This window comes from Jatropha curcas, chromosome 3 (assembly GCF_041381405.1).
Source record: "Jatropha curcas cultivar XTBG-Jc1 chromosome 3, XTBG_Jcur_1.0, whole genome shotgun sequence".
NCBI lineage: Eukaryota > Viridiplantae > Streptophyta > Magnoliopsida > Malpighiales > Euphorbiaceae > Jatropha > Jatropha curcas.
This window is the reverse complement of record NC_143153.1, coordinates 30,778,649-30,806,435: the sequence shown is the minus strand read 5'-3', so window position 1 is coordinate 30,806,435 and position 27,787 is coordinate 30,778,649. Positions and strand designations below refer to the sequence as shown.

The window sequence follows — 27,787 nt, the reverse complement described above, 5'->3', positions numbered from 1 at the left end:
TATCAAAATCACTTCTCTTTTAACCTTGAAAAGTTGAAATGTAGCATTTTGTCAAATTTAAAAACAAGCATAAAAAAATGCGGAACAATTAACTTGTATAATAAGCACATATGGCAAAATATGTTGTCAGAAAATAAACTAAAATTAGTTTTCATTATGTATTGGCATTTTTTTTTTGTTTTGTAAAAAATAAGCATAAATATAATTATTAAGTCAAGCATATAAGAATTTAATAATATTTTATCATTACAATCAATTTTAATTTTTCTTCAGTCATATGTTTTCAAAATAACAATTAATTTTGCTATATATATATTGATATTAAATTGTAATTTTGTTTCTTCGCATTAAGGTTGGGTAACAAATAAACAGGACGAGAACTGGGAGTAAACAGTAGTTGTGCTTGTGGTCCTAGTCCAACGCCCACGTAAACTTAAGAAAAGAGCCCGGACAGGTACGATAAAACGAACCAAGGACCAGGGAAGGGTATAAGTGAAAATTTTCTCATTTTAAGTCGGCGAATACATAAAAAGACAAGGAATAAGTAGGAGACAATTACAAATAGCATAAAGTAGAGGGGAGCAAAACAAGAAAAAGAAAAAACCATCCCTTATTTTGCTCTCGTGCTCTAGCTCCCCTCTCTCGTTTGCTCTCTCTCTCTCTCTCTCTCTGTGGTTTCAGTAGGGCTTCTCTGTGACGTTCATCTCGTACTCCTTTCTCCGCGGCGCACGTTATCATCGCCGTCTCTATCCTACGCCCCCAGAGGTAAGCTACACATCATATGCCTCCTTTCTTCCAGTTCATTTTGATCTCTCCACACCGGAGAACTAAAACTGAAGAAACAACAGAAAGACATTTTTTTAATGAAAGCTAAATTATATACAATAGTTTAAATTATTATTTTAGATTATTCATATTTGTTTGATTTTATTTTTGGCTTGATCAGGGTTAGAGGGAGTTTCCGCTATCTAGGGTTTGATCGCCTGATCTTCGTTTACGGTTAGATCTGTTACTATAGAGAGAGGAATAGTTTTTTGTTGGAGAAAAAAAAAAATCTTAGGGTCAGGGGTTGTTCTATTTATTTGATGCGTTGGCGGGGATCCGAGGCCTGCAAACGGGTTGATATTCTGGGTGGGACCCTGAGATGGCCAATCCCGGAGTCGGGAACAAGTTTGTATCTGTGAATCTCAATAAATCCTATGGCCAGCATCAGTATCACCAGCATCATCATAATAATCAGCATCATTCAAGCTCCTATGGTTCAAACCGCACCCGCCCTGGGGGAGGTGGTGGAGGGATGGTGGTGCTTTCGCGGCCCCGTAGCTCACAGAAGGCTGCTGGGCCGAAGCTTTCTGTTCCACCCCCCTTGAATTTGCCATCACTGCGGAAAGAGCATGAGAAGTTTGATTCATTGGGATCAGGTGGAGGGCCTGCTGGAGGAGGTATGGGAAGTGGGCCTCGCCCTAGTTCTTCAGGTATGGGTTGGACCAAGCCTGGCACAATTGCCATACAGGAGAAAGAAGGTTTTGGTGTTAATGGTGACCATACACTTGATGATAGTAATAGCAATAATATTCACGGTGTTGATCAGGGATTGCCTGGTGTTGTCAATGGGGTCAGCAGCGGTAGTAATGTATATACACCCCCTTCGGCTCGGTCAGTGGTGTCTGCAGTTTCTGTTCCTTCTCGGGGTTATTCGGTTGCAGAGAAAGCTATGGTTTTGAGGGGCGAAGATTTCCCTTCATTGCAGGCCGCTTTGCCAACTTCTGGGCCTGAAAAGAAGCAGAAGGATGGTATGAATCAGAAACAGAAGCAAGTATTGGGTGATGAGCTGGCTAATGAGCAGAGAAATGGTTCCCAGTTCAGCACACTTGTTGATATGCGTCCACAATCACAGTTGAGGAATAATATTGGCAATGGATTACAACACTATGGTGGTGAAACCCGTGGTTTTGGTGGTTCTGTAATGCCTGAGAAAGATCGAAAGCAGGACGACCTTTTTCCAGGACCATTGCCGTTAGTTCGATTGAATCCCAGGTCAGATTGGGCAGATGATGAGCGTGACACGGGGCATGGTTTGACAAATAGGGGGAGGGATCATGGGTTTTCCAAGAGTGAAGCTTACTGGGATATGGATTTTGATTTCCCAAGGCCCAGTATATTGCCACAGAAACCCGCACATAATTTCTTTGATAGGAGGGGACAGCGTGACAATGAAACTGGAAAGATTTCTTCCAGTGAAGTCACCAAAGTGGATACTTATGGGAAAGATGCAAGAGTGTCTAGTAGGGAGGGACGGGAAGGAAACTCATGGAGAGCTTCTTCTCCTCTTTCAAGAGATGGATTTGGTGTCCAAGAGGCTGGGAATGAAAAAAATGGTATTGGCGCAAGACCATCTAGTCTGAACAGGGAAGCAACAAAGGAGAATAAGTACATTCCATCACCTTTCCGAGACAATGCTCAGGATGATGCTGGAAGGAGGGAATTGGGGTATGGACAGGGAGGAAGGCAACCTTGGAACAACAAGATGGATTCTTTTGGCAGTAGAGGGTCTGAATGGAGTGGTCGAGAGCGTTATGGAAGTGAACATAACAACAGGTTCAGAGTTGACACAAACCAGCATAATGCAGCTTCCAAGTCATCATTTTCTTTGGGTGGTAAAGGGCTTCCAATTAATGATCCCATACTGAATTTTGGTAGGGAGAAACGCCCATTCTCAAAGAGTGAAAAGCCCTATTTAGAGGACCCTTTCATTAAGGACTTTGGGGCTACTGGTTTTGATGGGCGGGATCCCTTTACTGGAGGACTTGTTGGGCTGGTTAAGAAGAAGAAAGATGTGCTTAAACAGATAGATTTCCACGACCCTGTTCGGGAATCTTTTGAAGCTGAACTTGAGAGAGTTCAGAAGATGCAGGAACAAGAGAGACAACGGATAATTGAAGAGCATGAAAGAGCTATGGAGCTGGCTCGGAGAGAAGAAGAGGAGAGAATGCGGCTGGCTAGGGAACAAGAAGAGCAACAGAGAAGGTTGGAAGAAGAGAGACTGGAAGCTATGCATAGAGCTGAACAGGAGAGACTGGAATCCATGCGGAGAGCTGAAGAACAAAGGATAGCTAGAGAGGATGAGAAACGCAGAATTCTTTTGGAGGAGGAGAGGAGGAAGCAGGCTGCTAAGCAGAAGCTTTTGGAATTGGAGGAGCGAATTGCAAAGCGGCATGCTGAAGCAGCAAACTGTGGTAATACTAATTCTTCTGGTGATAAAGATGAGAAAATGTCTGGGTTAGTACCAGAAAAGGATGTTTCCAAGTTGACAGATGTGGGTGATTGGGAAGATAGTGAAAGGATGGTAGAGAGAATCACAACTTCAGCATCTTCTGATTCCTCAGGAATGAATAGACCATTTGAGATGGGTTCTAGATCTCACTTCACTAGGGAAGGCTCTTCTGCGTTTCTGGACAGAGGTAAAGCTGTTAATTCATGGAAAAGGGATATATTTGACAATGGCAACAACTCGACATATCTTCAACAGGACCAGGAGAATGGTCATCGTAGTCCCAGGCGGGATATATCTATTGGAGGAAGAACTTTTCCTAGAAAGGAGTTATATGGGGGGCCTGGACTTGGTCTCCCGAGGACTTATCATAAAGGAGGGGTTACTGACACTCATATGGATGATTTTAGTCAAATTAAGGGTCAGAGGTGGAGCATTTCAGGAGATGGAGATCATTATGGTAGAAATACAGATATTGAATCTGAATTTCATGATAACCTTACTGACAGGTTTGGTGATGCTGGATGGGGACATGGTCATTCTCGTGGCAGTCCTTATCCTCCATACCCTGAAAGAATGTATCAAAATCCAGGGGCAGATGGGCTTTATTCCTTTGGGAGGTCAAGATACTCCATGAGGCAGCCTCGTGTTCTACCCCCTCCATCTATGAATTCGATGCTCAGAAATCCCTACAGAGTTGAGAATGACCATCCTGGTGCCTCAAAATTTCCAGAAAATGAGATGCAGTATAATCATGTCATGAGAAATGAATCTTCTGTGCAGACAATGTATGATAGCAGCCACCAGGAGAACATTGGACATGCTGAAGGAATTGATACCCAGCAAGAGCATGCTGAGAATGAAGCACACAAAATGGATAGGAATACAGCAAGATGTGATTCACAGTCCTCGCTCTCTGTTTCAAGCCCTCCTGATTCTCCGGTCCATCTCTCTCACGATGACTTGGATGAATCTGGAGATTCTCCAGCTTTATCAGGTGGTGAAGGCAAAGACATTACCTTGTTGGAGCAAGGGAATGAATCTGCAACCTTACCTACTGAAGCTGAGCAAGAGAATTTGATGAGTGGGTCAAGTGTTATCTCTACTGGTGATGATGAAGAATGGACTATTGAGAATGATCAACAGTTGCAGGAGCAAGAAGAATATGATGAGGATGAAGATGGATATGATGAAGAAGATGAAGTGCATGATGGAGAAGATGAGAATGGTAACCTGGTAGAAGAGAAAGGTTCACCTGACATGATAGATAACTTGGTCCTTGGCTTCAATGAGGGGGTTGAGGTTGGGATGCCAAATGATGAGTTTGAAAGAAGCTCAAGGAATGAAGAAACCAAATTTGTGATTCAACAAATTTCTGCAGAAGAACAAGGCTCTTTTGAGGGGATGGGCAGTGATGGACAAATTCATCAACCTGTGGAGGGTTCTACTGTTGATAATTCTTCCAGAATCTTCCAGGAAACTGAGAAGGCAATGCAAGATTTGGTAATTCAACCTAAAAATTCTCCTCACACATCTTCTGAACTTGTGGATTGTGTGGATGTGTCTAGTAGTTCTGGCCTCTCCACTCAGCCCCAAGTCCCATCTTCATTAGGACAGACTGTCAGGTCCAGTGATCCTTCTATTCTCGGTCAGCCTGAGGTACCTGTTAAGCTTCAGTTTGGGCTGTTCTCTGGTCCTACTCTGATACCATCACCAGTTCCAGCCATACAGATTGGTTCCATACAGATGCCACTTCATCTTCATGCACCAGTTGGCCCATCCCTCACTCACATGCACCCATCACAACCTCCTCTCTTCCAATTTGGTCAGCTAAGTTATACTTCTCCTATTTCACAGGGGGTATTGCCGTTGGCTCCACAATCAGTGTCCTTTGTTCAGCCTCATGTTCCAACTAATTTTCCTTTGAATCAGAATGTGGGTGGTTCTGTGTCTATTCAACCTGGTCAAGAAACCACTGTTCAGAATCTGATGAAAAGTGATTTATTGTCTCTTTCAATGGACAGCCAACCAGGCCTTCTTCCCAGAAACTTAGATGTATCTCATGGTCTAGCTTCAAAAGAGGGAAGTTTGCCACCAAGAGAAAGAGCTGATAAAACTGTAAAACTGCAGCAGAACCGAGGAGATCTTTCTCACAGTAATGAGAGCAAAACTAGGCCTGAATCAGGTTTCCCAGCAGAAGGTTCATTTGTGAAAAATTTCAAAGCCTCACCCTCTAAAGAATTGGAAGGCCAGCCTCAAGCTGGGGCAATATCATCTCAGTCAGTTTCTAAAGAAAAAGATATAGGCATCTCAAAAGGTCGGGGCCTAACATCAGGAGGGAGAGGGAAAAGATATATCTTTGCAGTAAAAAATTCTGGATCAAAACCAACATTTCAGGCTTCTGAAAGTTCTCGCCTAGATTCTAGTGGATTTCAGAGACCCAGACGCCAACGAACTGAATTTCGGGTTCGGGAAAATGCTGATAAGAGGCAATCTACTGGGCTTATTTCATCTAGTCCATATGGGACGGATGATAAGTCTAATAACATTGGTAGGGGTGCTCGAGCAACAAGTGCTTCGAGGAGGGTGGTTTTGTCCAGTAGACAACCAAAACAGACATTTGAATCAGAAATGTTGAACTCAAGGCCAGTTGGTTCACGGGAGGTAGATTCAGGAGGTAAGGCTGAAAAGGGAGCTGGAAATGAATCTTTGAGAAAGAATCAGAGCATTTCACGCTCCGGAGAGGATGTTGATGCTCCTTTGCAAAGTGGAATTGTCCGTGTTTTTGAGCAGCCTGGCATTGAAGCTCCTAGTGATGATGATGATTTTATTGAGGTCAGATCAAAGAGGCAAATGCTGAATGATCGACGTGAACAGAGAGAGAAAGAAATCAAAGCAAAGTCTCAAGTTTCAAAGGTTCTATTACACTTGCTCTTTGAATTAGCTGTCCCTTTTGTTTGTAGTAAATAATACTAGTCTTAATTACTTCATGTTGATGCTAGATGCCACGAAAACTTCGTTCTACCTCACAAAGTACTGTTGCATCGGGTACCTCAAATAAAATTTCTGTATCAGTTGGTGCAGAAGCATTAAACAGTGCCCGCTCTGATTTTGTTGGCAATGATGGACATGGCTTAGCAAATGTTGAAGTGTCTGCAGGATTTAATGCACCTATAGTTTCCCAACCACTCCCTCCAATTGGGACTCCTGCCGTGAAAAATGATGCCCAAATCAAGTAAAAACATTTCTCAAACAAGTCTAGAAATCCAAATTGTATGCACATATGTGTTAATCTTATATTTTTATCTTGCAGGTCCTTCCAAACAGGCTCCTTAACAGTTGTATCTGGTGGAGGAAAGAACCTTGCTACTGGCTTAATGTTTGAGACCAAGAATAAGGTTCTGGATAATGCCCAAGCATCTTTGGGCTCTTGGGGTAATTCACGTATTAATCAACAGGTATGCAGATGTTCTTGCTAAATGCTATAACTGGTATATTTGATGTTCGTCTTGTGCTTTGTTCTTTCCATTTTATTTCGTGTCAATATGAAGCTGATTAGATTTTGCAGCAAAGGAAGAAAGCGTGATTGGAGTTTTGGTGATTTCTTGTTGTTATGCCTCTCCTTCCCCCTCCTTTGCTGTTGCTATTGTTGGTGTCTGTTTGTTGAAGTGTGTTACAGTTTCATCCATGATGTGTTCTTTGGGAATTGTGATGGTCTAATCCTTGTTGCTGCTTGACTTTTCCGTATTCTAATTTTGCTGCAGAATCTTCATTTGCTATTTGATGTTTGCTTAAATGAGAATTGATTTTTCATCTATTTGTAATCTTGCTCAGGGTTAGGGATGTAAGCACGACTATTTGTGCATACATGTGCAAGTCTTCATACTCATTTCTCACATTCTGTTGGCTCAACTTTGATGAGGGGAACTGAGTATGAAGTAGTAAAAGGGAAAAAGAGAAGGGAAGGGGATGGGCTGTTTTCATGTAGAGAGGAAATGCAAATTTTAGTTAGGAGGTGTTATCTTTTTAAGATGTTGTATTTTGAGGTTTTCCTTCAAAATCTTGAGGGGTAATTACTATGTGGTCCGTAGGGTTTGGTCAAATATACTAGTAAGGATCTTGGTTTCTAAATTGCATTATCTAGTCCTTGCATTATGTACCTGTTACACTATAACGTACTTCCATTAAAAATTTTATAATTTTCTGCTAGTCAATCTTATTTTAGTAAAACATTAAGTAAGTCGAATAAAAATATTTGAAGTTACAAAAACATCCTTCCACTATAGAACTTTAAGCTTTGGGTTTCTCCAAATTCATATTTTACTCTGTTTTTTAATTATTTTATTATTTTCCCTTACTCAACACTATTCATCTTCCTCTTATTATTGGCGACATTTTTGGCATTTCACAGTCACTTGATGAAAAAACTAACAGTTGGACCAATTAATATAACAAATTGACAATTGAATAACTTGATGGTGTAATTTTGAAAATTGAGGTCCTTATTAGTGTATTTGATCAAACGTAGGGACTAAATAGTAATAACCCCAAATCTTGACTGCATCAAAATGAAAGTTTTGGTAATACTTTGGAGAATTTTTGCCCTCCCTGTTCATTTTCCATTTCTCCTTTTCCTTATCAACTCTAGACTGAAATAGGTAAAGTGAGGTAAGTCAACATTTTCCCTCACCCTCCAGCCCCCAGACCCCTTCTCACATTTCTATGCACATCTAGTGAGTTGCTTTAAATATATGCTTTCTGTTTACTAGGCTTCATGGTGTCAAATGTGCATAGCTTTTGTTGATTTCTAAGAAGTTGTTTCTGTGGTTTGAAGTTATGAATAATGGGGCAATCTTCTGGCATTAAGCTTCTTATTATTGGTTTAGTAACATTTGTTAGCTAATCCTAAACCCTAAACTGTAACCCTTTTTCTTCAAACTTTTAGTAGGCTGATTTCGAGATATTGGCTGCCTCTATCTGCTATTTTACATCCTCTTCCGAATAAGCTGTAGAAATGATAGAAGGATTCAGTAGATCAAGCAATCTGATCAATTTTTTGTTTTGTTAAATTGTTTTGAGATTTTGTTTGGTAAGTTATTAGTTGCATGATGCAGTTTCAGGCTCATTGATCTAGTTGTATCCCAAATAATGTTCTGTCCCTTTTATATTGTTGTCTCATATGTTCAATAGATCTTTGGACAATGATAAACTGATTCACTTTATCTGGTAGGTTATGGCCTTGACTCAAACTCAACTTGACGAGGCTATGAAGCCTGCACAGTTTGATTCACATTCTTCTGTTGGAGATCCTTCTAAATCAGTTAGCGAGTCAAGCTTGCCAGCATCTTCCATCTTGACTAAGGACAAGTCATTTTCCTCCACTGCGAGCCCGATCAATTCATTGCTTGCAGGAGAGAAAATTCAATTCGGTGGGAACATATCTCCTGCAAAATCATTTGTATTCTTAAGATTGTTAGTTACATTATCTGAAGTATTTCGTTCCTGTTATCTTCAGGTGCTGTTACATCTCCTACAATACTTCCTTCTAGCAGCCGTGCTGTTTCCCATGGGATTGGCCCTCCGGGTCCATGTCGGTCTGACATTCAAATTTCTCACAATCTTTCTGCAGCTGAAAGTGATTGCTCTCTTTTCTTTGAAAAAGAAAAACACTCTGATGAATCGTGTGCTCATTTAGTCGATTGTGAAGCTGAAGCTGAAGCAGCTGCTTCAGCTATTGCTGTTGCTGCCATAAGCAGTGATGAGATTGTTGCAAATGGGCTGGGTACAGGTCCTGTCTCTGCTGCAGATTCCAAAAACTTTGGTGTAACAGATATTGATGGTATTACAGCAGGTGGCTATTTTTCTCTGCAACTTTTGTAGGGTTACACTTCTGAATCCTATAAGGATTTTTAAGATGATGTTATTCTTAACCATATTCTATCTTTGGCAGGTGTATCTGGTGATCAACAATCATCCAGTCAATCAAGAGCTGAAGAGTCCCTAAGTGTTGCTCTTCCTGCTGATCTTTCTGTTGAGACACCACCGATATCTTTGTGGCCAGCGTTACCAAGTCCGCAGAATTCTTCTAGCCAGATGCTTTCTCATGTTCCTGGAGGTCCGACTTCCCATTTCCCTTTCTATGAGATGAATCCAATGTTGGGAGGACCCATCTTTGCTTTTGGGCCACATGACGAGTCAGCATCTAACCAAACACAGGCCCAGAAGAGCAATACATCAGTTTCAGGTCCACTTGGAACCTGGCAACATCATTCTGGTGTAGATTCATTCTATGGTCCTCCAGCAGGTTTCACTGGCCCTTTTATCAGTCCTCCTGGAAGCATCCCTGGAGTTCAAGGTCCACCACACATGGTTGTGTATAATCATTTTGCGCCAGTTGGACAGTTTGGACAAGTTGGTTTGAGTTTTATGGGTACCACCTACATCCCATCTGGGAAGCAACCTGATTGGAAGCATAACCCTGCATCTTCTCCCATGGGTGTCAGTGAAGGGGACATGAATGGTTTGAACATGGTTTCTGCACAACGCAATCCCACTAACATGCCTACTCCTATCCAACACCTTGCTCCTGGGTCACCTCTCTTGCCTATGGCATCTCCTTTGGCCATGTTTGATGTTTCTCCTTTCCAGGTAAAAATTATAGATTTGTCGTCTGAAAAATTATTCTAGCTGCCAAAATGGTAATTACTTTTTCTTAGAAAGGGAAATGGTTGTGTGCTTGATCATTGAGATGTGGAAGATGCTGATGTAGTAGGAATATGCATATTCCGCAGTGAGCGCATGTGCAAAATTCCTGTTGAATGAAGCCATTTTATGTGCTTTCTGATCCCCCTTGTTTTTTGCTCTTTTGAAATAGAAATTAGTTTTCTTTGCTTGGTGGGTTATTAAAATTGTTTTAGAGGTTTGGTTTGAGGGTTTGTTGAATGAAATTCTTCAGAGGCTGGCAATATTAATTTTTTTATAAGATGTGACATTGATGTTTATGGAATAGCCTATACTGACCCTAGTGGTTTGATTAAAATTGTTGTGTCCAGTCCTCTGCTGACATGTCGGTCCAAGCTCGATGGTCGCATGTCCCTGCATCACCTCTTCAATCGGTTCCTGCGTCAATGCCATTGCAGCAGAAGGCAGAAGGTGCACTGTCTTCTCAGTTTAATCATGGCCCAGCTGTTGATCAATCATTAGGTAACAGATTCCAGGAGCCCCGAACGAGCACAACCTCTGACAATCAGAACTTCCCAACAGCTACTGATGCAACCGTCACCCAGTTGCCTGATGAACTTGGGTTGGTGGACTCATCGAGTTCCACGAGTGCTGGTGCTCCAACACAGAGCATTGTCATTAAGTGCCCTTCTGCTAGTGCTATCTCAGGCACTGGCAAGACAGATGCGCTGCTGAATGGCAGTGGGACCAGCAGCAGCAGCGACCAGAGTACAAATTCTGCTTTCAAGACACAATCTTCCCATCAGAAGAGTATGTCTACCCAGCATTACAATAATTCATCCGGGTATAATTATCAAAGGGGTGGTGGAGTTTCTCAGAAGAATAATTCTGGGATTGAGTGGCCTCACCGTAGGATGGGATACCAAGGAAGGAACCAATCCTTAGGTGCTGAAAAGAGCTTTCCTTCTTCAAAGATGAAGCAGATTTATGTAGCTAAACAGACTTCAAATGGGGCATCGACGACGTCGTGAAGAGAAAAGGAAATGAGCATCTTAGATTTAAAGGTTGAAAGCATTAGGACTGAAGCATCTTTCCGGTGAAAATTTTGTTTTTGGTTTTTATAAATTTTTGGCAAGGGGAGATTTGAAATTTTAGTGGTCTATAAGAATTGATATGCCAGTCTTTTGAAGGAGCTTTTCTGGAGCTGGCTGAGCACACGTCTGTTTTGGATCTTGATTTACAGAGTCTTGGTGCTACTATCTCAAGTTCCTGTGTGTTAGTTAGGGTGTTTATCCACATCATTTTTTTAGTGCCTTCTTTGTTGCCTGCACAAACCTAATTGTAATTCCTTGGGATTCATATATTAATGTTTAGTAAAAATCCAGCTGATGTGTTTTTCACACTACTGTTTGTAATGATAAATATATATATATATATATATATATGACAAGAAGACATTTCTGCCCTTGCATTACCATGTAAAGTGTCTGATAAAGTAACGGCCCGCATTCCAAAAAGTAAGAGCCGGAAGAGACGATGGCCCCCGGAATTTGGATTAGGCCTTTGTTTTCTAATTGCATCTATTTTTCACTCACTTTCTTTATATTGATATACAAATAAATGTGAAGTTATTGAACAATTTATACCTATAATTTACTAGATTGATCTGATTTGTTAACATCAAACCACTTTTTTAAAAATAAAAATACTAGATTGATCTATTTTATTAACATCAAACAATTATTCAAAAATAAAAATTTATTCCATCATAAGTAATTGTTTTTCCATACAATCTTTTAATAAATTAATTATGTTTTTTGAATCCTAAATTTTATCTACCTTAAAATTTGCTAATTTTTTTTTATTTATATAAGTGAAGTCCAATATGAGTTTATATCATTATACTTTGTGGGTGTACAATTATAAATTTTTAAATAATACAGTTATAATTTATCCAATTTGTTTTGATTATCATGTATTCTAAAAATACAAAATTATTAATGGCTATTTTTTTTCTTTTATTATATTGCAACATATAATAGTAACTACAATAAGAAAAAATATATTTTAGTCTTATTGCCATTTTAAATTTTTTTTTTACAAGAAATTTGCTTATAAGAAAAGTAAAAATTCATAAGAAATTTGTGAAATGTAACATATAAGTTATTAAAAATTATACCACTTGGTAGAGTTTAAGAAATTTAGATGTGTAAAATATTTACACAACCATGCCTGTTAAGTTATAAGTCTTTTTACACCAAAAATATATATTTATATATATATACAATATTTAGAATTATCACATAGTATTCACCACCCAACCTATTTAAAATTTGTTAATACTTTATTCATTTTTTTCAAGATATGTTAAAAAATATTTTCATTTTAATAAAAAAATTATTTTTCATTTATTTCGCCCATAAACAGCCTATAGGCAAATCAATCCTTTGTCAAGTCAAAGTCAAACACACGACTGCCCGTCGTATACAAAAAGTTAAACTTTGGTTTTCTTTTCGAAACTTCCTTCATCCAAAGTCGACAAATGGCCCTTTTATTAGATTTTTTTTTCCGTTTTTGTCTTCTTCTTAAAGTCAAATGCTACACTTTCCTCATCCTGATAGTAACGGAACAAATTCTCTGTTACATGCGCATATCAGAAAGTGGGGACACAGCGCGGGAATGTTATATGCGGCGTAAGGAGACCAATTAATATTTTCCAATATGAACATTTTCAACGAAGATATTTTTTTAAAATATGCAATTACCCGCGTAATATTTTCCATCCGTGGTCCCTGGTCAAAGGGGAAGTCGATGACAAAAGTGGTCTCACATCACATTTGACATTCCACTCAGTTCAGAAAAAGAAAATGACATTTAACAAAGAGAGACTTGACTTTTTGTTTCTTAGATGCTTCCTCGTGGCGCATGGTCTGTATTCTGTAATTTAAAAGGAAAATGCTTACCACTGTAATACATTTAAATGTTCTGCAACAGTTCTATCTTACATTTACGTAGAGTTTTATCTTCCTCTGCAACTACTTTGGTACACGTTTTCTCCTGTATTTTTCCTTTGTGTTTGCTTACTTGGGTGTCATGTCATCGGATAATATTTCTGAAGACTTTACGTTCTATCGTGCCTTTCGCTCTCTCACTTCTCTTGCCTTTCTGAAGATTTGCGCTTAGTTATTATTCCTCCATCAACCCCATATATAGCAAGTCAACGCCAGGTCTTAGGTTTTCAATTCGCAGCAGTCAAACTCGAGAAAGCACTTTCTTCTTTTTGGAAAAGTAGGAAAGAAATACATTAGCTTAGACAAAATCCGGGGTAAAACCCCACAAATATCATGAAGAAGAAAAGTGCTAATGGCCCATTCTCTAAACCGATGACCTTCTATTATTGCAAATGCGGATATTCATTTCTATTTTTCTAATCAGCAAATAATATTTTAATTTATTAATATATATATATATATATATACACACATATAGTCATGAAAAATTTAATATAACTCATAACTAAACCCTGGCCAGTAGGCTCTCCAGATACACCCCTAGCTACCTCATTGAAAATCCTGTAAAAATACATCACAAAAAGATTATCACAACAACAAGATAAAAGCTAATAAGTATAATCCAAAAGATAAGCCCAAGCCAAAATACAAGTTAAACCAGAAAACGAGGGAGGTTTTACTTGCATTTCTATTAAACAGAGGTCGCGACAGTTTTTCTTGCATTTGGAAACGTGTTTAATCTTCTATCATCATCGAATCTATTGAATCATCTTCCTCTGCAACTACTTTACTACTGCTTTCTCCTGCATTTTTATATTTTTCCATCTTTTCGTTATTTTTGCTTGTTTGTGCGTAATCAGATAATGGGAAGTTTGTTTTGGCTTTGTTTCCACGAAACTTAATTGCAGCAGTATCATAAGCTCGTGCAGCCTCCTCTGCCGTGCTGAAAGTACCGAGCCACACGCGAATTGCCCGCCACGGGTCACGTATCTCCGCCGCCCATTTCCCCCATGGCCTTTGTCTGACTCCCCTGTACTTGTTCTTCTTCTTATTCATTCTTTCCTTGTTACTATCATCTTTCTCTTCTTGGTTAGACCCGAAGAAATTGCAGCCGAGACAGTCAACTGAATCCATGTTACAGACGGGGCATTTGTCAGAACCTTGGAGAATATGAATAATGTTGGGCGGAGCTATTGATGACGTGTCACCAGAAATCACCTGTTTTAAAGCGGCAACCATGATGGAGTCTTCTTCTTCGCTGGTTAAACGATTTATATTTGTGGTGATGTTCATCTTTTTCGTCTTAACTTTCAAGAGGTTTCGCTACCAGTAACTGGAGAGAAGACGAGTGGGCGGGAAGCGTTTAAATATTAATACTGGAATGCCAGCTGACAAATGGACAACTTTTACACGCAACTCTATCTCCACAAGTGAGCAGAAACTGCAATTAGTGGAGCCCAAGGTGGTCCCACTCTATAAAGCTTAAAATTATTATTTTTAGTATTATCATTGGCTCCATGGCTTACGTAGGGTCGTTTTGCTGATAATATGATTGCCGGTAGCTTGTAGCTTAGCTTCGGATACAATTTTAATAGCGGTTAAAATTTTCAATAATAATTAAAGTATAATTATTTTTTATATTATAGTATATAATATATAATATTTTTAATTTTAAAGATTGAATATGTTATTTTTTATTTTAGTATGTTATTTAAATAAAAAATACTAATTAAATTTTTTAAAAATAATATTATATAAACTTTATTATTTTTAATGAATTATAAATAAAATATTAATCTGAAAAATTGTAATTCTATTATAATTATTTTTATATGGTTAATGAAATTCAACAATAATATAAATATAAATTAGCTGCCATTTTATAAAAAAATTTCAAAATATAGCTGATAGAATTAGTTGAAGATTGAAATCTTTATCCAACACTTACAGTATAGTTAATGGGTACGAATTAAATATCAACTGCATGCAGGGGTGCAAATTGGTTGGAATCGTAGCCATTCAAATCAAATTTCAATTTGGAACGGGATTTTGGAGGTTCACCGACCCTTAGATAGCGGAGCCGTTGGCACGCAACGGCCCTCATAAAGTCTCTGCACTGTACTGAAAACTCCCGTAACGGGTGTGGATACTCGCTGTTACCTTCATGGAATCGTTTTCACAAACAATAATGAAATTAAAGAACGGCTTGTCGGCAACTGAATCCATCTTGTCTAGCTATTCTCCATCTTACATCAAACTGTACTTGCTAGCTATTCCATTCCCTGTTGCTTTTTGGATCAACATTCTTCCACATTAGAGTCATTGCATGATTTCATCACGCGTTTTTTATGCAGATTCAATGTTCAGAAAAGAAAACTGAACTGTATCCTGGTACTTTTCTTAATCTTCTTTCTTCTATACTAGACCTTACTCTATTCGCATCTCTCCACCGTCCAGCTGATGCGTACATACTAGAAAGCATAACGTATGATCCTGAATTTTCTGGGTCCATTTCAAATATCATCCCGCTAATTTTCTCCCCAAGTTCGACATCGTCATGGATTTTACACGCACCCAATAATGATTCGAGTAGGCTAATTGATGGCTTACATTTTAGCTTCTTAACAATGGCAAAAGCCTCTCTCAAGTGACCTGTTCTGCCAAGTAGGTCCACTATGCAGGCATAATGCTCCATTTCTGGTGATATCCCCTGCTCTATCATTGAATTGAAGACTATCCAACCTTGCTCGACTAAACCAGCATGGCTGCAAGCTGATAAAATACTCGAATAAGTAATTTTGTCGGGTCTCATGCCTGAAAATTGCATCTGCCAGAAAAGTTCAAGGGCAGCTTTGCCTTCCCCATGCATACCATATGCATTAATCATCACACTCCAAGATACAGCATCCTTTTCAAGCAAGCTCTCAAACATCTTTCTAGCAGCTGAAATATTTCCACATCTTGCATTTACGTCTATAAGCGCATTGCTGATAGCCATATCTTTGTCAAATCCTTTGCGTACAACATAGGCCATTACAGAATCAGCAAGTTTTAGGCTATTTAATTGAGCATATGCCGAAATTAAACTTAAAACTGTTACATTGTCAGGTTGCAAGCCCATTCGAAGGAGATCACAGAATAGTGCAACTGCTTTTTCGGCATTCTTTGTTTGGATATGCACAGAAAGAATAGCATTCCACAAAGATATATCTGTCTTTTTGCTCATTTCAAATAGAAAATGACACGTATTCACCTTTGCAAATCTAGCATACATGAACACCAGAGATGTAAGAAGAGGAGTTTCTTGTGAAATTCCTGCTCTTATTGCAAAAGCGTGAATAGACTTACCCTGCAGTTGTCCACAGCATAGAGGCAATAGATTTAGCAAAGTTACCGAATTTGGCCTCCAACCCTCATTTATCATTCGTTTAAAGCTAGTCAAAACCTCATTCTGGAGGTTGTTAACTCGATACCCTCCAATAAGGGCATTCCAAGACACTACAGACCTTCTGGGCATAACTTCAAATAGTAATCTCCCTGTATCTAGATCTCCACATTTACAATACATGGTAATAAGTGCATTGGCCAAGGAAATGTCAGAGGAAAACCCATTTTTTATAGCATAACCATGAAGAGTCATCCCTTGACCCAAATTTTCACTGTCACGGTACATGGGGAGAATGCTTATCAGGGTCACCAAATCCAATGCCAATCCTTCTTTCTGCAGCAGATGAAGAAGTTCAACTGCCTTGTCCACTTCTACACTGTGCACACATCTAGATATCAAAGTGTTCCACGACACAGAATCTCGGTTGTCCATTTTGAAAAACAGATTAAAGGAAGAGGCAAGATCATTACAATCAGAGTAAAATGTGAGGAGTGCATTTGACACAATAAGGCTTGAGTTGATTCCCATTCTGATGCTAAATGCGTGAGCAGACTTGCCTAGCAAAATGGCCTCAAGTTTGGAGCAGGCAGAAAGGACACTAGTTATTGACACTACATCTGGAATGAATCCACATAATTGCATTTCGCAAAATGCTGCCAAACTTGCATCCCACAGCCCATTATGCACATATCCAGAGACCATCACATTCCATGATAAGAGGTTTCTATTAGGCATCCTTTCAAAAAGGAATTCAGCTTTACTGATATCACCAAGCTTGGCATACATGGACACCAAGGCTGCTAATACAGAAATATGATTTTCTGATCCATGTTTTATAACACAAGCATGAAAGGATTCACCAAATGAGATACTACCAACAAACTCACATGAAGAAATAATAGACACAAAAGTGACTGAATCAGACTGCACACCAGCATAGTGCATTTCTTGAAATATATTAAATGCTTCAAAAGGCAACTGCTTTTGCATGTAAGCTGCAATCATAGAATTCCAAACAGCAACATCCTTCTCCTGCAAAAGATCAAACAATGTTTTTGCAGCAGACAAATGCACATCACTAGCATACATTGATATTAAAGCAGGCACCAAAAAATCATTCACAAGATATCCGGACTTGATAGCAAAGCCATGGAAACATCTTCCAATATCCAAACATCCTAAACGGGTGCATATTGGAATTACACTAGCCAGAGTACTCAAATTAGGCTTCAAACCCGATAAAACCATATGCTTGAAAACCGCAAGAGCTTCATGATCACACCCATTAAAAGAATAACCTGAAACCAAAGCATTCCAAGAAACCAAGTCTGGTTGGGGAATTCTATCAATCAGAACACGCGCAGTTCCCATATAACCATTTTTCGCATAAAAATCAACCAGAGCAGTTTGGATGACAACATTTTGATCATACCCAGTTCGCAAAACAATACAATGAAGTATTTTTCCAATCTTTAAAGCATTAAGAGCCGAACAAGCCTTGATCACAGAAGGAAACGTAAAATCATCAGACGGATAACTCAAACTCCGACACTTGAAATAAACGGACAAGACAGTTTCGTGCAACCCGTAATTGCAAAGACCCCTAATCACCAAATTTTGTAGAAACACGTTTGGTTTTCTTATTGTATTGAAGGAAGAGAGAGCTATATCTAAGGCACCCACATGAAAACAAGCCTTTAAAAGTTCTTTAAGCAAACCCTTCTGCTCAATTAGACCATGGACTACAAGAAGAGACGTGAGAGACTTGAGGTGATTGACGTTTTTACAAAAGGGAAAGAAATTTGAGAAGTTAATGGTTTTGGATTTGAAAGAATGATACATTGAAGGTTTGTGTTTGAAAGATCGGATAGTGGTGTAGAAACGACAAATAACTGTCGAGAGATTTAGGAAAGAGTTTCGAGAGAGGAATATCCATGAAAGGTTCAAAGTTATTACATGGTTAGCAATTGCTAGCTTATATGAGAAGCTCTGCCTTTCCCGCCATTACTGCAGATGTTCTTATATGAGTTTGCTGGAGAGGCTTTTTTTGGAATGAATTACAGAAACTTAGCGCGTGACATTAGAGTAAAATCCAACAGACACTCAGAGTGAGTTAAAACCGTTGCAAATTGGCAAGGCGCGGTGGTCCACATTTACTCTTTTGCCCTTATTTTTTAATCTTTTAATGTTTATTAATTATTATGATATATAAGAAATAGAGAGTATATATAAAAATAGCAGATAGAATAAGAGAGAGGAAAGAGAAATAAATTTCTAGTATTAGAATATTAGTTTCACAATTTAAATAATGAAGCAACTATTTAAATGATACAAAATATTATCCAAAAGACATAACTTTACACCTTAAACAATATAATCATTCGTTCTAAATGATGCAATCTTACAAATTAAATGATATAAACATTCATCTTAAATAATATAACCTTTTATTCTAAAAGATATAACTTTCGGAAAAATAAATAATTTTCTTAATAAACTTAATGGACATCAATTATATTATATAATTTTATAACATTAATTATTATTCACTTTTTATGCATATTTTTTGTTATGTGATATACAGTAAATTGAGTTGAATGAAATAGATGAAGGAAGTAGATATTGTCGCCCATGATTCGGAATGGCATGGAAACGATTTTTTCAATTGGAATAAGGATCAATTTTTTCTCTGAAAATTTAATTGTATTAAATTTATTTTTTTATCATTTGTCCCTCACGTGTGCGGTAGTTAAAAAATAAATCAAATTAATTTTCTGACTGAAATTTTTTTATTAAAATCAACTTAAAAGATTGAGTAAATTACATTGCCAATAAATTTAAAAGCAAATTGTACATTATTCTGTATGAGTGTGTGTGTTTGACTCTTTTGTAAAATACAAAAATATTTAAAAAAAAAAAAAAATTGTGACCCTCAAATATCTCTATTAAGAAAAACAACTAGAAGAGCATAACATTAGATTTTTTTTTTTTTTTTTTTTTTTTGCTGCATTTATTCAAGCTGTGGCTAACTAAAGCTGTCTTTGGTAAGTCCATGAAATTCAATATTATCTTCAGATGTGAACTTGTGAACTAATGAACATAATAAACAGAAAATGAAACGCTATTTAAATTACTCAAAACAGTCAACATATAGAGAAGCTACAACATCAACATACGTCCAATATAGAAAAACTACACGCAAATCTTTTTTCCTTTTTTCTTTTGAATATTTTTATTTCTACAAATATACTATAGCTACTGCATGCCCTCAACCAAAGATCCCATTAAAATAGTGCAGAAGCTCATTCTAGTATCCATATGTTGTCCTCTTCATCATCCTCATAAAATCGTCAAAGCCCACTTCTCCATCACCTGTACATTTCATAAACCATTACATTTCTCACTAGAAGATTTGACGAGTATCTCAAACTTACATAATTAGTACTGAAAAGAATTGCTTGCGAAAATGATAACCTCAGACTTATAAAATTAAACTTCTCACGAACACATTGCAACGACCTAATGACACACACACGGAAGCGAGCCCCAAAGACCACATTAACATATACATCTGTGCATATAAAGAGTACAGTAAACCAATAGATACCAAACAACAAACTAGAACTCCTATGAAAAACTGAATAGGAATTCTTATATGTTGCACCTAAGGACAAGGGTGCATTGCGAATCCAGTAAGAACAAGTAACCACAAACACACAAAGTGCTAAGACAAATTTATAATTCAAAACATTTTTCTTAAAATAAAACAAAGCATTCCTATATGCATTTGTCTAAAGAGGTCAGTTCCTACTTAGGTTCTGAACACAAAAGTCCTGGGATTCTATCTGTGGAGCACAAGAATTTAACAGTGGAACACTAAAAAGGCCCAGCAGCCCTGCAAATTAAAATGCTGCTGATACAGCAGCTTGGAAATCAAGATTACTATGACTTTACCCTAGATAAAACTACAACAGATAATCTGGTAATTAGAGTCATATACGGCTTAGGTCCACAAACAGGACAGTTTTGAAACCAAATCAACATTGCATTGACAAATCACAGGGGGTGGTCAACTTAAGGCCCTCCTCCCCACTCCAAACTCCCCGCAGAATAGGTGAAAATATCATTAGCAATGCATTTGAAATAGTCTGATCAGACTAATATTCAAAAGTATCTCCAACAATTTCATGACAATTGATTATAACACAACTGATCAGATAATGAATTTTTCTCAGTGTTATTACATTTGCTTTATGACTTTGACTGTAACTTTTAAGCAAAAAATATCATAAAGCTACTGAGAAAAAAGGTGCTTCCATGGTTATAAAAGAAGGCCATTTATTCCATCATTTGAACAACCAAATTCAAAATTTGACTTCCAAACGAAAATATAAGTGATTAACAGCTCGATCAATGTCAGAGATACTGTGAAGAACAAATAAGAAAAAGGAAATACTTTCATCCTCCTTATTTCTTCTATGCTACTAAGTTCTTATGTTGTGAAAAAATTGAGAGAGAAAATCTTCCAAACACAGCATCCCTTCTTGGGAACTACAAAAGTAACTAAAGAAAACAGAAGGCACACAATTTATAGGGTATTATTGTTTTATAAGAATGACCAAATTGAGCAAAGATGATAATAGACGCATGCAATTAGAGAAAAGAAATTATATCAATCACAGAAAATGAGAAATTAGTGCAATTCAGGAGATAATGAATCGAAAATACAATTTTAACCTAAACACCATCAATGGGGACAGATCTAGCATGGGGCGATGGGGGCACTTGCCCCCAGTGCCTCCATATAATTCTCATGACATGTATATTAATATATTTTTTTTTTAACTTAATATTATGTACATTTGCCTCAACTTAAATATTTTAATTTCCCCCCATAATTGTTTTTCACTACACTAATTTTAGTTTAATATTGCATTTATTGTGTACAAAGACTAATTAGTGAAATTTGAATTGAACAAAACTTTTTGCTTAACCTTTTAATCTAATAAATTCCAACATATAACATGTTATTATTTTTCGTTTTGACTTGTGTGGCCGATTTATTTATCTTTTAAATAAAACTATCCATTTAAGATAACCCGCTCATATACATTCTAAATTTAACTTTAATTTATTTCTAGGAACAAATTATACATGTGTTTGTGTGGATGTTGCCCCAACCATTATGAATTTCTAGATCTCTCCATGAATAGTTCCTACAAACTCGATCCAAAACATAAACAGAAAAACATACCATCTCGGTCAGCTTCCCCAACCATCTCTTGTATCTCTCTGTCAGTGAAGTTCTCGCCCAGCTCCTTTGCTATTCTCTTTATGTCATCAACAGATATGCTTCCCTAAATCAAGCAAATGAAAAAATAAGTTACTGAGAATAAGAAACTAAACTTAAGGACAAATGAAAAAAAAAAAAATCACTCACATTGTTATCCTGGTCAATGATGTGGAATGCTTTTGTGAGCTCCTCCTTAGTGTCTCTTTCTCCAATCTTGGCCGTCATCATATGCTCAAATTCATCATAGTCAATTGCACCACTGCCATCCTTGTCTACATCTGCAATCATTTGATTAATTTGCTGCAATGTCACATTTAAGGATATGTAAGCTTTGCAGTTAAGTTCCGTGAAACAGAATTTGGAATGAAAGGATACTATCATGCTTACAAATTGTAAAGAATGTAAATCGGCTGGGAATTTTATTTTTTCTTATTGTTCTAAAATGAACAGTGAATGAGAAAAGAATATCAGAGTGGGATGTACTCCAGTCTCACACCACGGGCACAAAAAATAGGAAAAAAGAAACAGTAGAATATTATTTGTGACCAGTGGGAAATACAGAAATGACAAATATGTTCATATACTAAGGCATAGAAAGTACCTCTTCTGTCATTTCGAAACCGAGTGCCCTGTTATAACATTAGTTTAGTTCCAGTATTTTCATGGCTCAAAATTTTGAACAATTTTAGCAGATCTGAAGAGATATTCATACCTCATGGCAACATTCAGCTCTTTAGCATCGATAGTTCCTGGACAACACAGTCTAACAAATGAATAACAGAATTAAGTACATAACAAGGACAAATAGCAAAAAATATTTTCAGTACCTGAGCCATCAGTATCGAATAACTCGAATGCTTCCTTAATTTCTTGTTTCTTCTGCTGACTTAAACCATGATGACGTCCTCTAGGTTTATCTTTCCTCGATACTCCTCTGTAAAGAGGTGCCTGTTGAGGTATAATGCATGAAAAAGCAATCATCAAAAAAGCAATTCAATGAATTAAAGAAATCATCCAACTTGTATTAACATTTCCAACAAGAAAATATTATCTTAATCCGGTGCTCAATTCTTTACTACAGAATATAAGCAAGAACATAACTGTAAAGTACGCAAATAACCACAGGCTTCCAAGAAACGATAATTCAACCATTTTTTCTAATATTTATGAAGAAGGGATGTCCATGAAACAAAACACTAAATAAATGAAGACATCCAAAATTCGATTTGTTCAACAAAATGGTTTTGACCCACATCTTGACAAAAATAAACAATAGTGTGCCACTAATTAGTTGGAACCCAATTTACCCTCTGGCATTGCTAAAAGAGACAACACGATTAATCTGCATTCTTGAAAACACATCTCCATGACAGCCAAATCTAAGCTATTGAGCCCGTGCGAAGCATTCAAGCGCGTACGTATACAGAAAGATAATTTCTAACAAGAATCAACCTAGATATATTTCCAATTCCCAAATCAAATTAACAAAATTTCTTGATGATCTACAAAATTCAAAGAGCTTTGAGTTGATTGTTGAAAAAGCACAGAAATCAAATAGGAACAAGAAAAAGAAAGAAAACAACTAAAATTAGGGTTTCATGTAAACAACAAACCATTGGATTCCAAAGGATGAGATGAAATGAGATTGCTAACGCGTCTTGTAGAAATCTTCAACAGAGAAGCTGAAACTTCTTTCTAGAGACTATACTGATCGTCTTTTACGGTTCGCTTGCAGAGACTATATTGGGCTTGACTATTCTTCAGACATATTACAAGGGTTCTCAAATTTCAACACACCGAGCACCATTAAATTGGGCCAAAGGCCCGTTTGGCTTAGTTCAATTTTTGTTGTCATTAATATATTTTCAATACTACAATTTTATTATTTAATTTCCCATTCGAATAAATGGTTACTATTAAATTTTAATTTCCTTCTTCACTTTAATTTGTGATATATTATTTGTGTAAAACATAATTAATAATCTTTTTATTCACCAATTGCTGAAACTCGAGATCTCTCATTTTTCACGTTAATAAAAAAATTAACCTACAATTATTTTGTTTAAATATTTTTTAAATTATCGATTTATACTAGTTGTTGACATACTTTAGCAATAAGTGAGTATACAGTCTGTATAAATCCGGGTTCAAATCTCTCTCTTTATAAGAAAATTATGAAAAAAAAAAAAGAAAGAATTTATTATTATTGATCTAATTAAAAGTGAACCATTCACGTTGAAAATAAAGTACCATACCATAGTAAATGGTAATGGGACATTGATTTGTCTTGGAATGAGTTGTTTTATATGGCAGAGAAGAATGAGTTGTTTTGGAATTTGCACTTTACATCATTTTCGGTGATTAATCTTATTACCCAGAAGAAGAAAATGCAACAACCAATAAGTGAAATCAAGAACAGATAGTGTTCTTTCTTTTGCGAAGAGAAATAATATCACTGTTTGGTATAACAAAATTGATTAAACACGTGAACCCAGTAGACAAAATTTCTTTTATACATAAAAGGGAAATTAAAAAGAGGAAGGAAAAACAAAAGGGTCAGAAAAGGACTTGAGCAATAACGAATGCAATGGCAGATCGATGTTTAGGAAGACAAGATGCTGCTATCGCTTCCTTCAACATAGTGTGTGTGTGTGTATATATATATATATATATATTAGAATTTCAATTTAAAATGTATATTATATACTTAGCCCATGCAGTTTATCTGTCATATCTCCAATTTTTCACAATGGTTTTAGAGCTAGCTAGGATGAGTATGGTGCTCTTAAAAAGAGACATAGGGACCAGGTAGTGACTCTCGGAGAGAGACTGGTGCAGCAAGTTGACTCCTAACTAGATAGTGACTTTCGAAGAGAGGTATACATAGGGATAAGAGGTGAAGCAATATTAACCCTTGACCAGGTAGTAACTCTGGGAGAGAGACCGGTGGAGCCAGTGAGCAAATGAAAAGATCAGAGAGTGACTCTCGGAGACCAAAGAGACCGGTGAAGCAAATGAGGATGCTGATTGGGCAATTAATAAACTAATTAAATTTCAGCCACAGAAAGTGGCCATTCCTCAAAAGCTATGAACAAATTAGTGCTGATTAATTTTGAAAATGAAATATCATCATTTGGTAATGTACCCACCATTAAGAACAAGACATGAAAGCTACAAGTTTATGAAAGATCAAAGATGATTAGAGAAAAAAGCTACATTACATATTCAAAGATGAAACCAAACTCCCCAAAGCAGAAGAACCTGTCCCTACCACTAATTTTTAGCAAAATGAAATGCTTCTTTATGAAAAATTGACATCTGATGATGTTTGTATTATTATTATTATTGTGTATTATATAAAATGATGGCCAGCTGTGTTGATAGATTCTTTCCAAAACTTAGCTTGAAGGCCCTCCTCAGGTACTGGAAATGGATCGTATTGAACCCCACTCTTATACCTTACTACTTCCCACCTGCAAAAATATTTAGACATTTAGATTCTTTTTTATTAATTTTTTAGTATTTTTGGTGTTAGAATATCTTTAATATATCTCTAATACCTGAACTTGGTGACCAAATGATGGATTAGAATAAGCATCTCAAGCTTAGCAACTTCATTTCCTGGACATGCATGAACGCCATTTCCAAAGGGCATGAACGTATTGGGTTTTGGTCCAACCTTCATGCAATAACATTAAAAAATAGTTAATACTAAAAAAAAAAAAAAAAAAAAAGAAGAGATTCAAAACGCTACTGCATTTTAATAAAAGAAAAAAAAAAAAAAAAAAAAAAAAAAAAAAAAAAAAAAACATATTTGCATATACCTCAAACCTAGAAGGGTTAAATACATGTGGATCAGTGAAGAAATCTGGATTATGATGAATATTCCGAAATAAAGGAAGTACTTTCCATCCTTTTGGAATTAAGTACCCTATCAAAGCATAAACTAATTAATTTTGTATAAATTAAGGAGGTATGTATATATATACAAGGGTGCACGTACAATATAAATATTTATACGTACCTTTATATTCAACATCTTCAACCGCTTCTCGAAAGGTGAACGATATAACACTTGCCATCCTCAAGCTTTCCATTATAACCTATCATTTTATCGCCAAATTAATACCGAATATACATATATATAATTAGTAAGAATTATTGTAATTCCGATAGTGATTATACCTTATTCGTAAAGGGCATATTTCTAGTTTGAGACCATGTTAATGGATTTTTTCCTCTCCCATTTGATTCATAAATCGCATTCTGCTCCATCTGAAATAAATCAAATTAAATCTTCTTTAATTAATATTAACTTTCATGGTAAGAAATGGATTGATTATTGCAAGAAAAATAATTAATAAGGATTTTAAATAAAATTCAAACCTTAATAGCTTCAAGAATTTTTGAGTCGTCATGGACATACTTAAGAATCCATGTTAAAACGCTAGCTGTAGTGTCTTGAGCAGCGAATAGTACACCGATGATATTATCAGTAATTTGATTATCAGATAACATTTGACCTTTCTCATCTTTGAAGTTCAGTAGATAACCCAAAAGATCGTTTTGTATTAATCCTTTCTCTTTCCTCTCCCGTATTATCCAACCAAGAATCCGGCTTAGCCTTTTTCTTGCCTGAGAATCAAGAAAAAAAAAATTAGATTGTAAATCGATAGAGACGTTAGTTATTTAATTTTGAAACTTACCATGACTGATTTACTGTATGAAGTGCCAGGTAGAGTTGTTGGAAAAGAATTATAACCTTTATCAAGTATGTAGTAATTTATCTTCAAATTTTCTCTATAGTAAGAGTCCAAGTTACCGAAGATGGATAAAACAGCAGCATCAAAAGTGAACTGCACTTGAAAGAATGGAAATGGGACAATATTATAGTAAGAAACAATAACTTAAACATAACTTTGGAATTTTCTTTCAATAAAGGATTTATGTAATGGCCAGGTTGGTGGTTGTTGACTAAGGTTATCTTGTCGATTAGTAATAAAAATATAAAATTAAGAAAAATGTAACTTTTTAATATATTTCATAACATCATTGGATTGTTATAAGTTTGTTGAGACGTGTTGAAATTGTCATTTTTTACGTGCAAAAATCATGCTTATTTAAAATTATTACTATGGTAAAATTGTTTAATTTGTCTGGAATCACTCAAAAAATAAAAAATAAAATTGTACTAAATCCCAAAAATTATTATTAGTGTTTAGATATATGTATACTAATATGTTCAAAACCTTTTGTCATCTTTTGCATAAAAAAATAATTAATCGCCCTAATAAAAGAACAACGAGATGAACTGACCTTCTTCATCTCATGGAAAGTGTTAACGACTTTGGCAGTAGAAGACAAAGATTCCAAAGTAGAGATAGCAATAGCTTCAATATGAGGGACCAGGTTTCTGATCACATCGAGTGACAAAGAAACTTGTACAAGTTTTCTCAGTTGAGAATGGTAAATCCCTTGGTTGAAAAATATTGCTGATGGCCCGATTAATTTTTCCTTGCTTGGCGGGTATGTTGGCTTGAACAAGCTTGCTCGTGTCACCAACACAAACCTAATAGCCTCTGGGCTAGCAACCATAACACAAGGACATCCAAGAATGCGAGTCTTGAATATCTCTCCATACCTTAAACAAAACAAAACAACTAAATGATTGCCAGTTTGAACTACAATTAGAGTTTAATTAATAAAAACAATAAATGATTAGAACAGAATCAAATAATGGAATATATAACTACCTTTGTTGCTTATTAGCAAAGAAGATGTCAGGGTTCTGAGAGTAGAGTTGAAGAGTTTCTCCAATATAAGGCAAACCCATTGAACCTGGTGGCAAGTTTCCTCTTTTGATCTTGTCCTGTTGTCTTCTTTTTAATCTAAGTATAGTTAACAAGAATAGGGCACAGCAAAAACTACATACAAGAACCATACCCATCTTTCTCTCTTTCTTTCTCTATATAAATCAACAAGAAATGAGAAGTTCTGTGCTCATATATATATATATATATATATATATATATATATATAGAAAACTCTAATAAGCCTTACTGAGTAGGTGATGTTTTATAAACTAGGCTGTACCTGAGAATATGGTGGCCACCTACATGAGAGAGCTAGGGTTAATATTGTTC

The 27,787-nt window shown here is 36.5% G+C and overlaps 5 protein-coding genes across 6 annotated transcripts; 1 reads left to right on the top strand and 4 right to left on the bottom strand.

Moving 5' to 3' along the window:
* The first annotated feature begins 609 nt into the window (after window positions 1–609).
* Window positions 610–11,354, top strand: LOC105639700 (hypothetical protein). Its single transcript, XM_012223833.4, has 8 exons — window positions 610–765; window positions 947–6,187; window positions 6,274–6,506; window positions 6,585–6,729; window positions 8,502–8,700; window positions 8,787–9,122; window positions 9,222–9,919; window positions 10,324–11,354. The coding sequence occupies exons 2-8, from the start codon at window positions 1,145–1,147 to the stop codon at window positions 10,981–10,983; spliced, it is 7,314 nt and encodes a 2,437-aa protein (XP_012079223.1). The 5' UTR covers window positions 610–765; window positions 947–1,144; the 3' UTR covers window positions 10,984–11,354.
* A 1,508-nt stretch (window positions 11,355–12,862) lies between these two features.
* Window positions 12,863–14,415, bottom strand: LOC105639976 (ethylene-responsive transcription factor ERF109). Its single transcript, XM_012224183.4, has one exon. It carries the CDS (start codon window positions 14,254–14,256, stop codon window positions 13,699–13,701), a length of 558 nt encoding a protein of 185 aa, XP_012079573.1. The 5' UTR covers window positions 14,257–14,415; the 3' UTR covers window positions 12,863–13,698.
* Window positions 14,416–14,841: 426 nt separating this feature from the next.
* On the bottom strand, window positions 14,842–18,425 carry LOC105639701 (pentatricopeptide repeat-containing protein At5g39350). Its single transcript, XM_012223834.4, has one exon. The coding sequence runs from the start codon at window positions 18,191–18,193 to the stop codon at window positions 15,320–15,322; it is 2,874 nt and encodes a 957-aa protein (XP_012079224.1). The 5' UTR covers window positions 18,194–18,425; the 3' UTR covers window positions 14,842–15,319.
* Window positions 18,426–19,454: 1,029 nt separating this feature from the next.
* On the bottom strand, window positions 19,455–23,398 carry LOC105639702 (caltractin). The gene is made up of 7 exons (XM_012223835.4): window positions 23,258–23,398; window positions 22,472–22,592; window positions 22,357–22,393; window positions 22,246–22,273; window positions 21,792–21,944; window positions 21,606–21,708; window positions 19,455–19,723 (listed from the first exon to the last, which is right to left on the bottom strand). Exons 1-7 carry the CDS (start codon window positions 23,258–23,260, stop codon window positions 19,659–19,661), a joined length of 510 nt encoding a protein of 169 aa, XP_012079225.1. The 5' UTR covers window positions 23,261–23,398; the 3' UTR covers window positions 19,455–19,658.
* A 1,378-nt stretch (window positions 23,399–24,776) lies between these two features.
* On the bottom strand, window positions 24,777–27,660 carry LOC105639703 (abscisic acid 8'-hydroxylase 4). 2 transcript variants are annotated; one of them, XM_037638613.2, is made up of 9 exons: window positions 27,398–27,659; window positions 26,961–27,285; window positions 26,351–26,500; window positions 26,031–26,279; window positions 25,830–25,919; window positions 25,669–25,747; window positions 25,469–25,575; window positions 25,205–25,323; window positions 24,777–25,117 (listed from the first exon to the last, which is right to left on the bottom strand). In XM_037638613.2, exons 1-9 carry the CDS (start codon window positions 27,589–27,591, stop codon window positions 24,997–24,999), a joined length of 1,434 nt encoding a protein of 477 aa, XP_037494541.1. In that variant the 5' UTR covers window positions 27,592–27,659; the 3' UTR covers window positions 24,777–24,996. The 2 variants fall into 2 exon arrangements, 1 of the variants encoding a protein (XP_037494541.1); XR_005177978.2 differs by lacking the exon at window positions 25,469–25,575 and having other exon boundaries at window positions 24,980–25,117; window positions 27,398–27,660.
* Window positions 27,661–27,787: the final 127 nt, after the last annotated feature.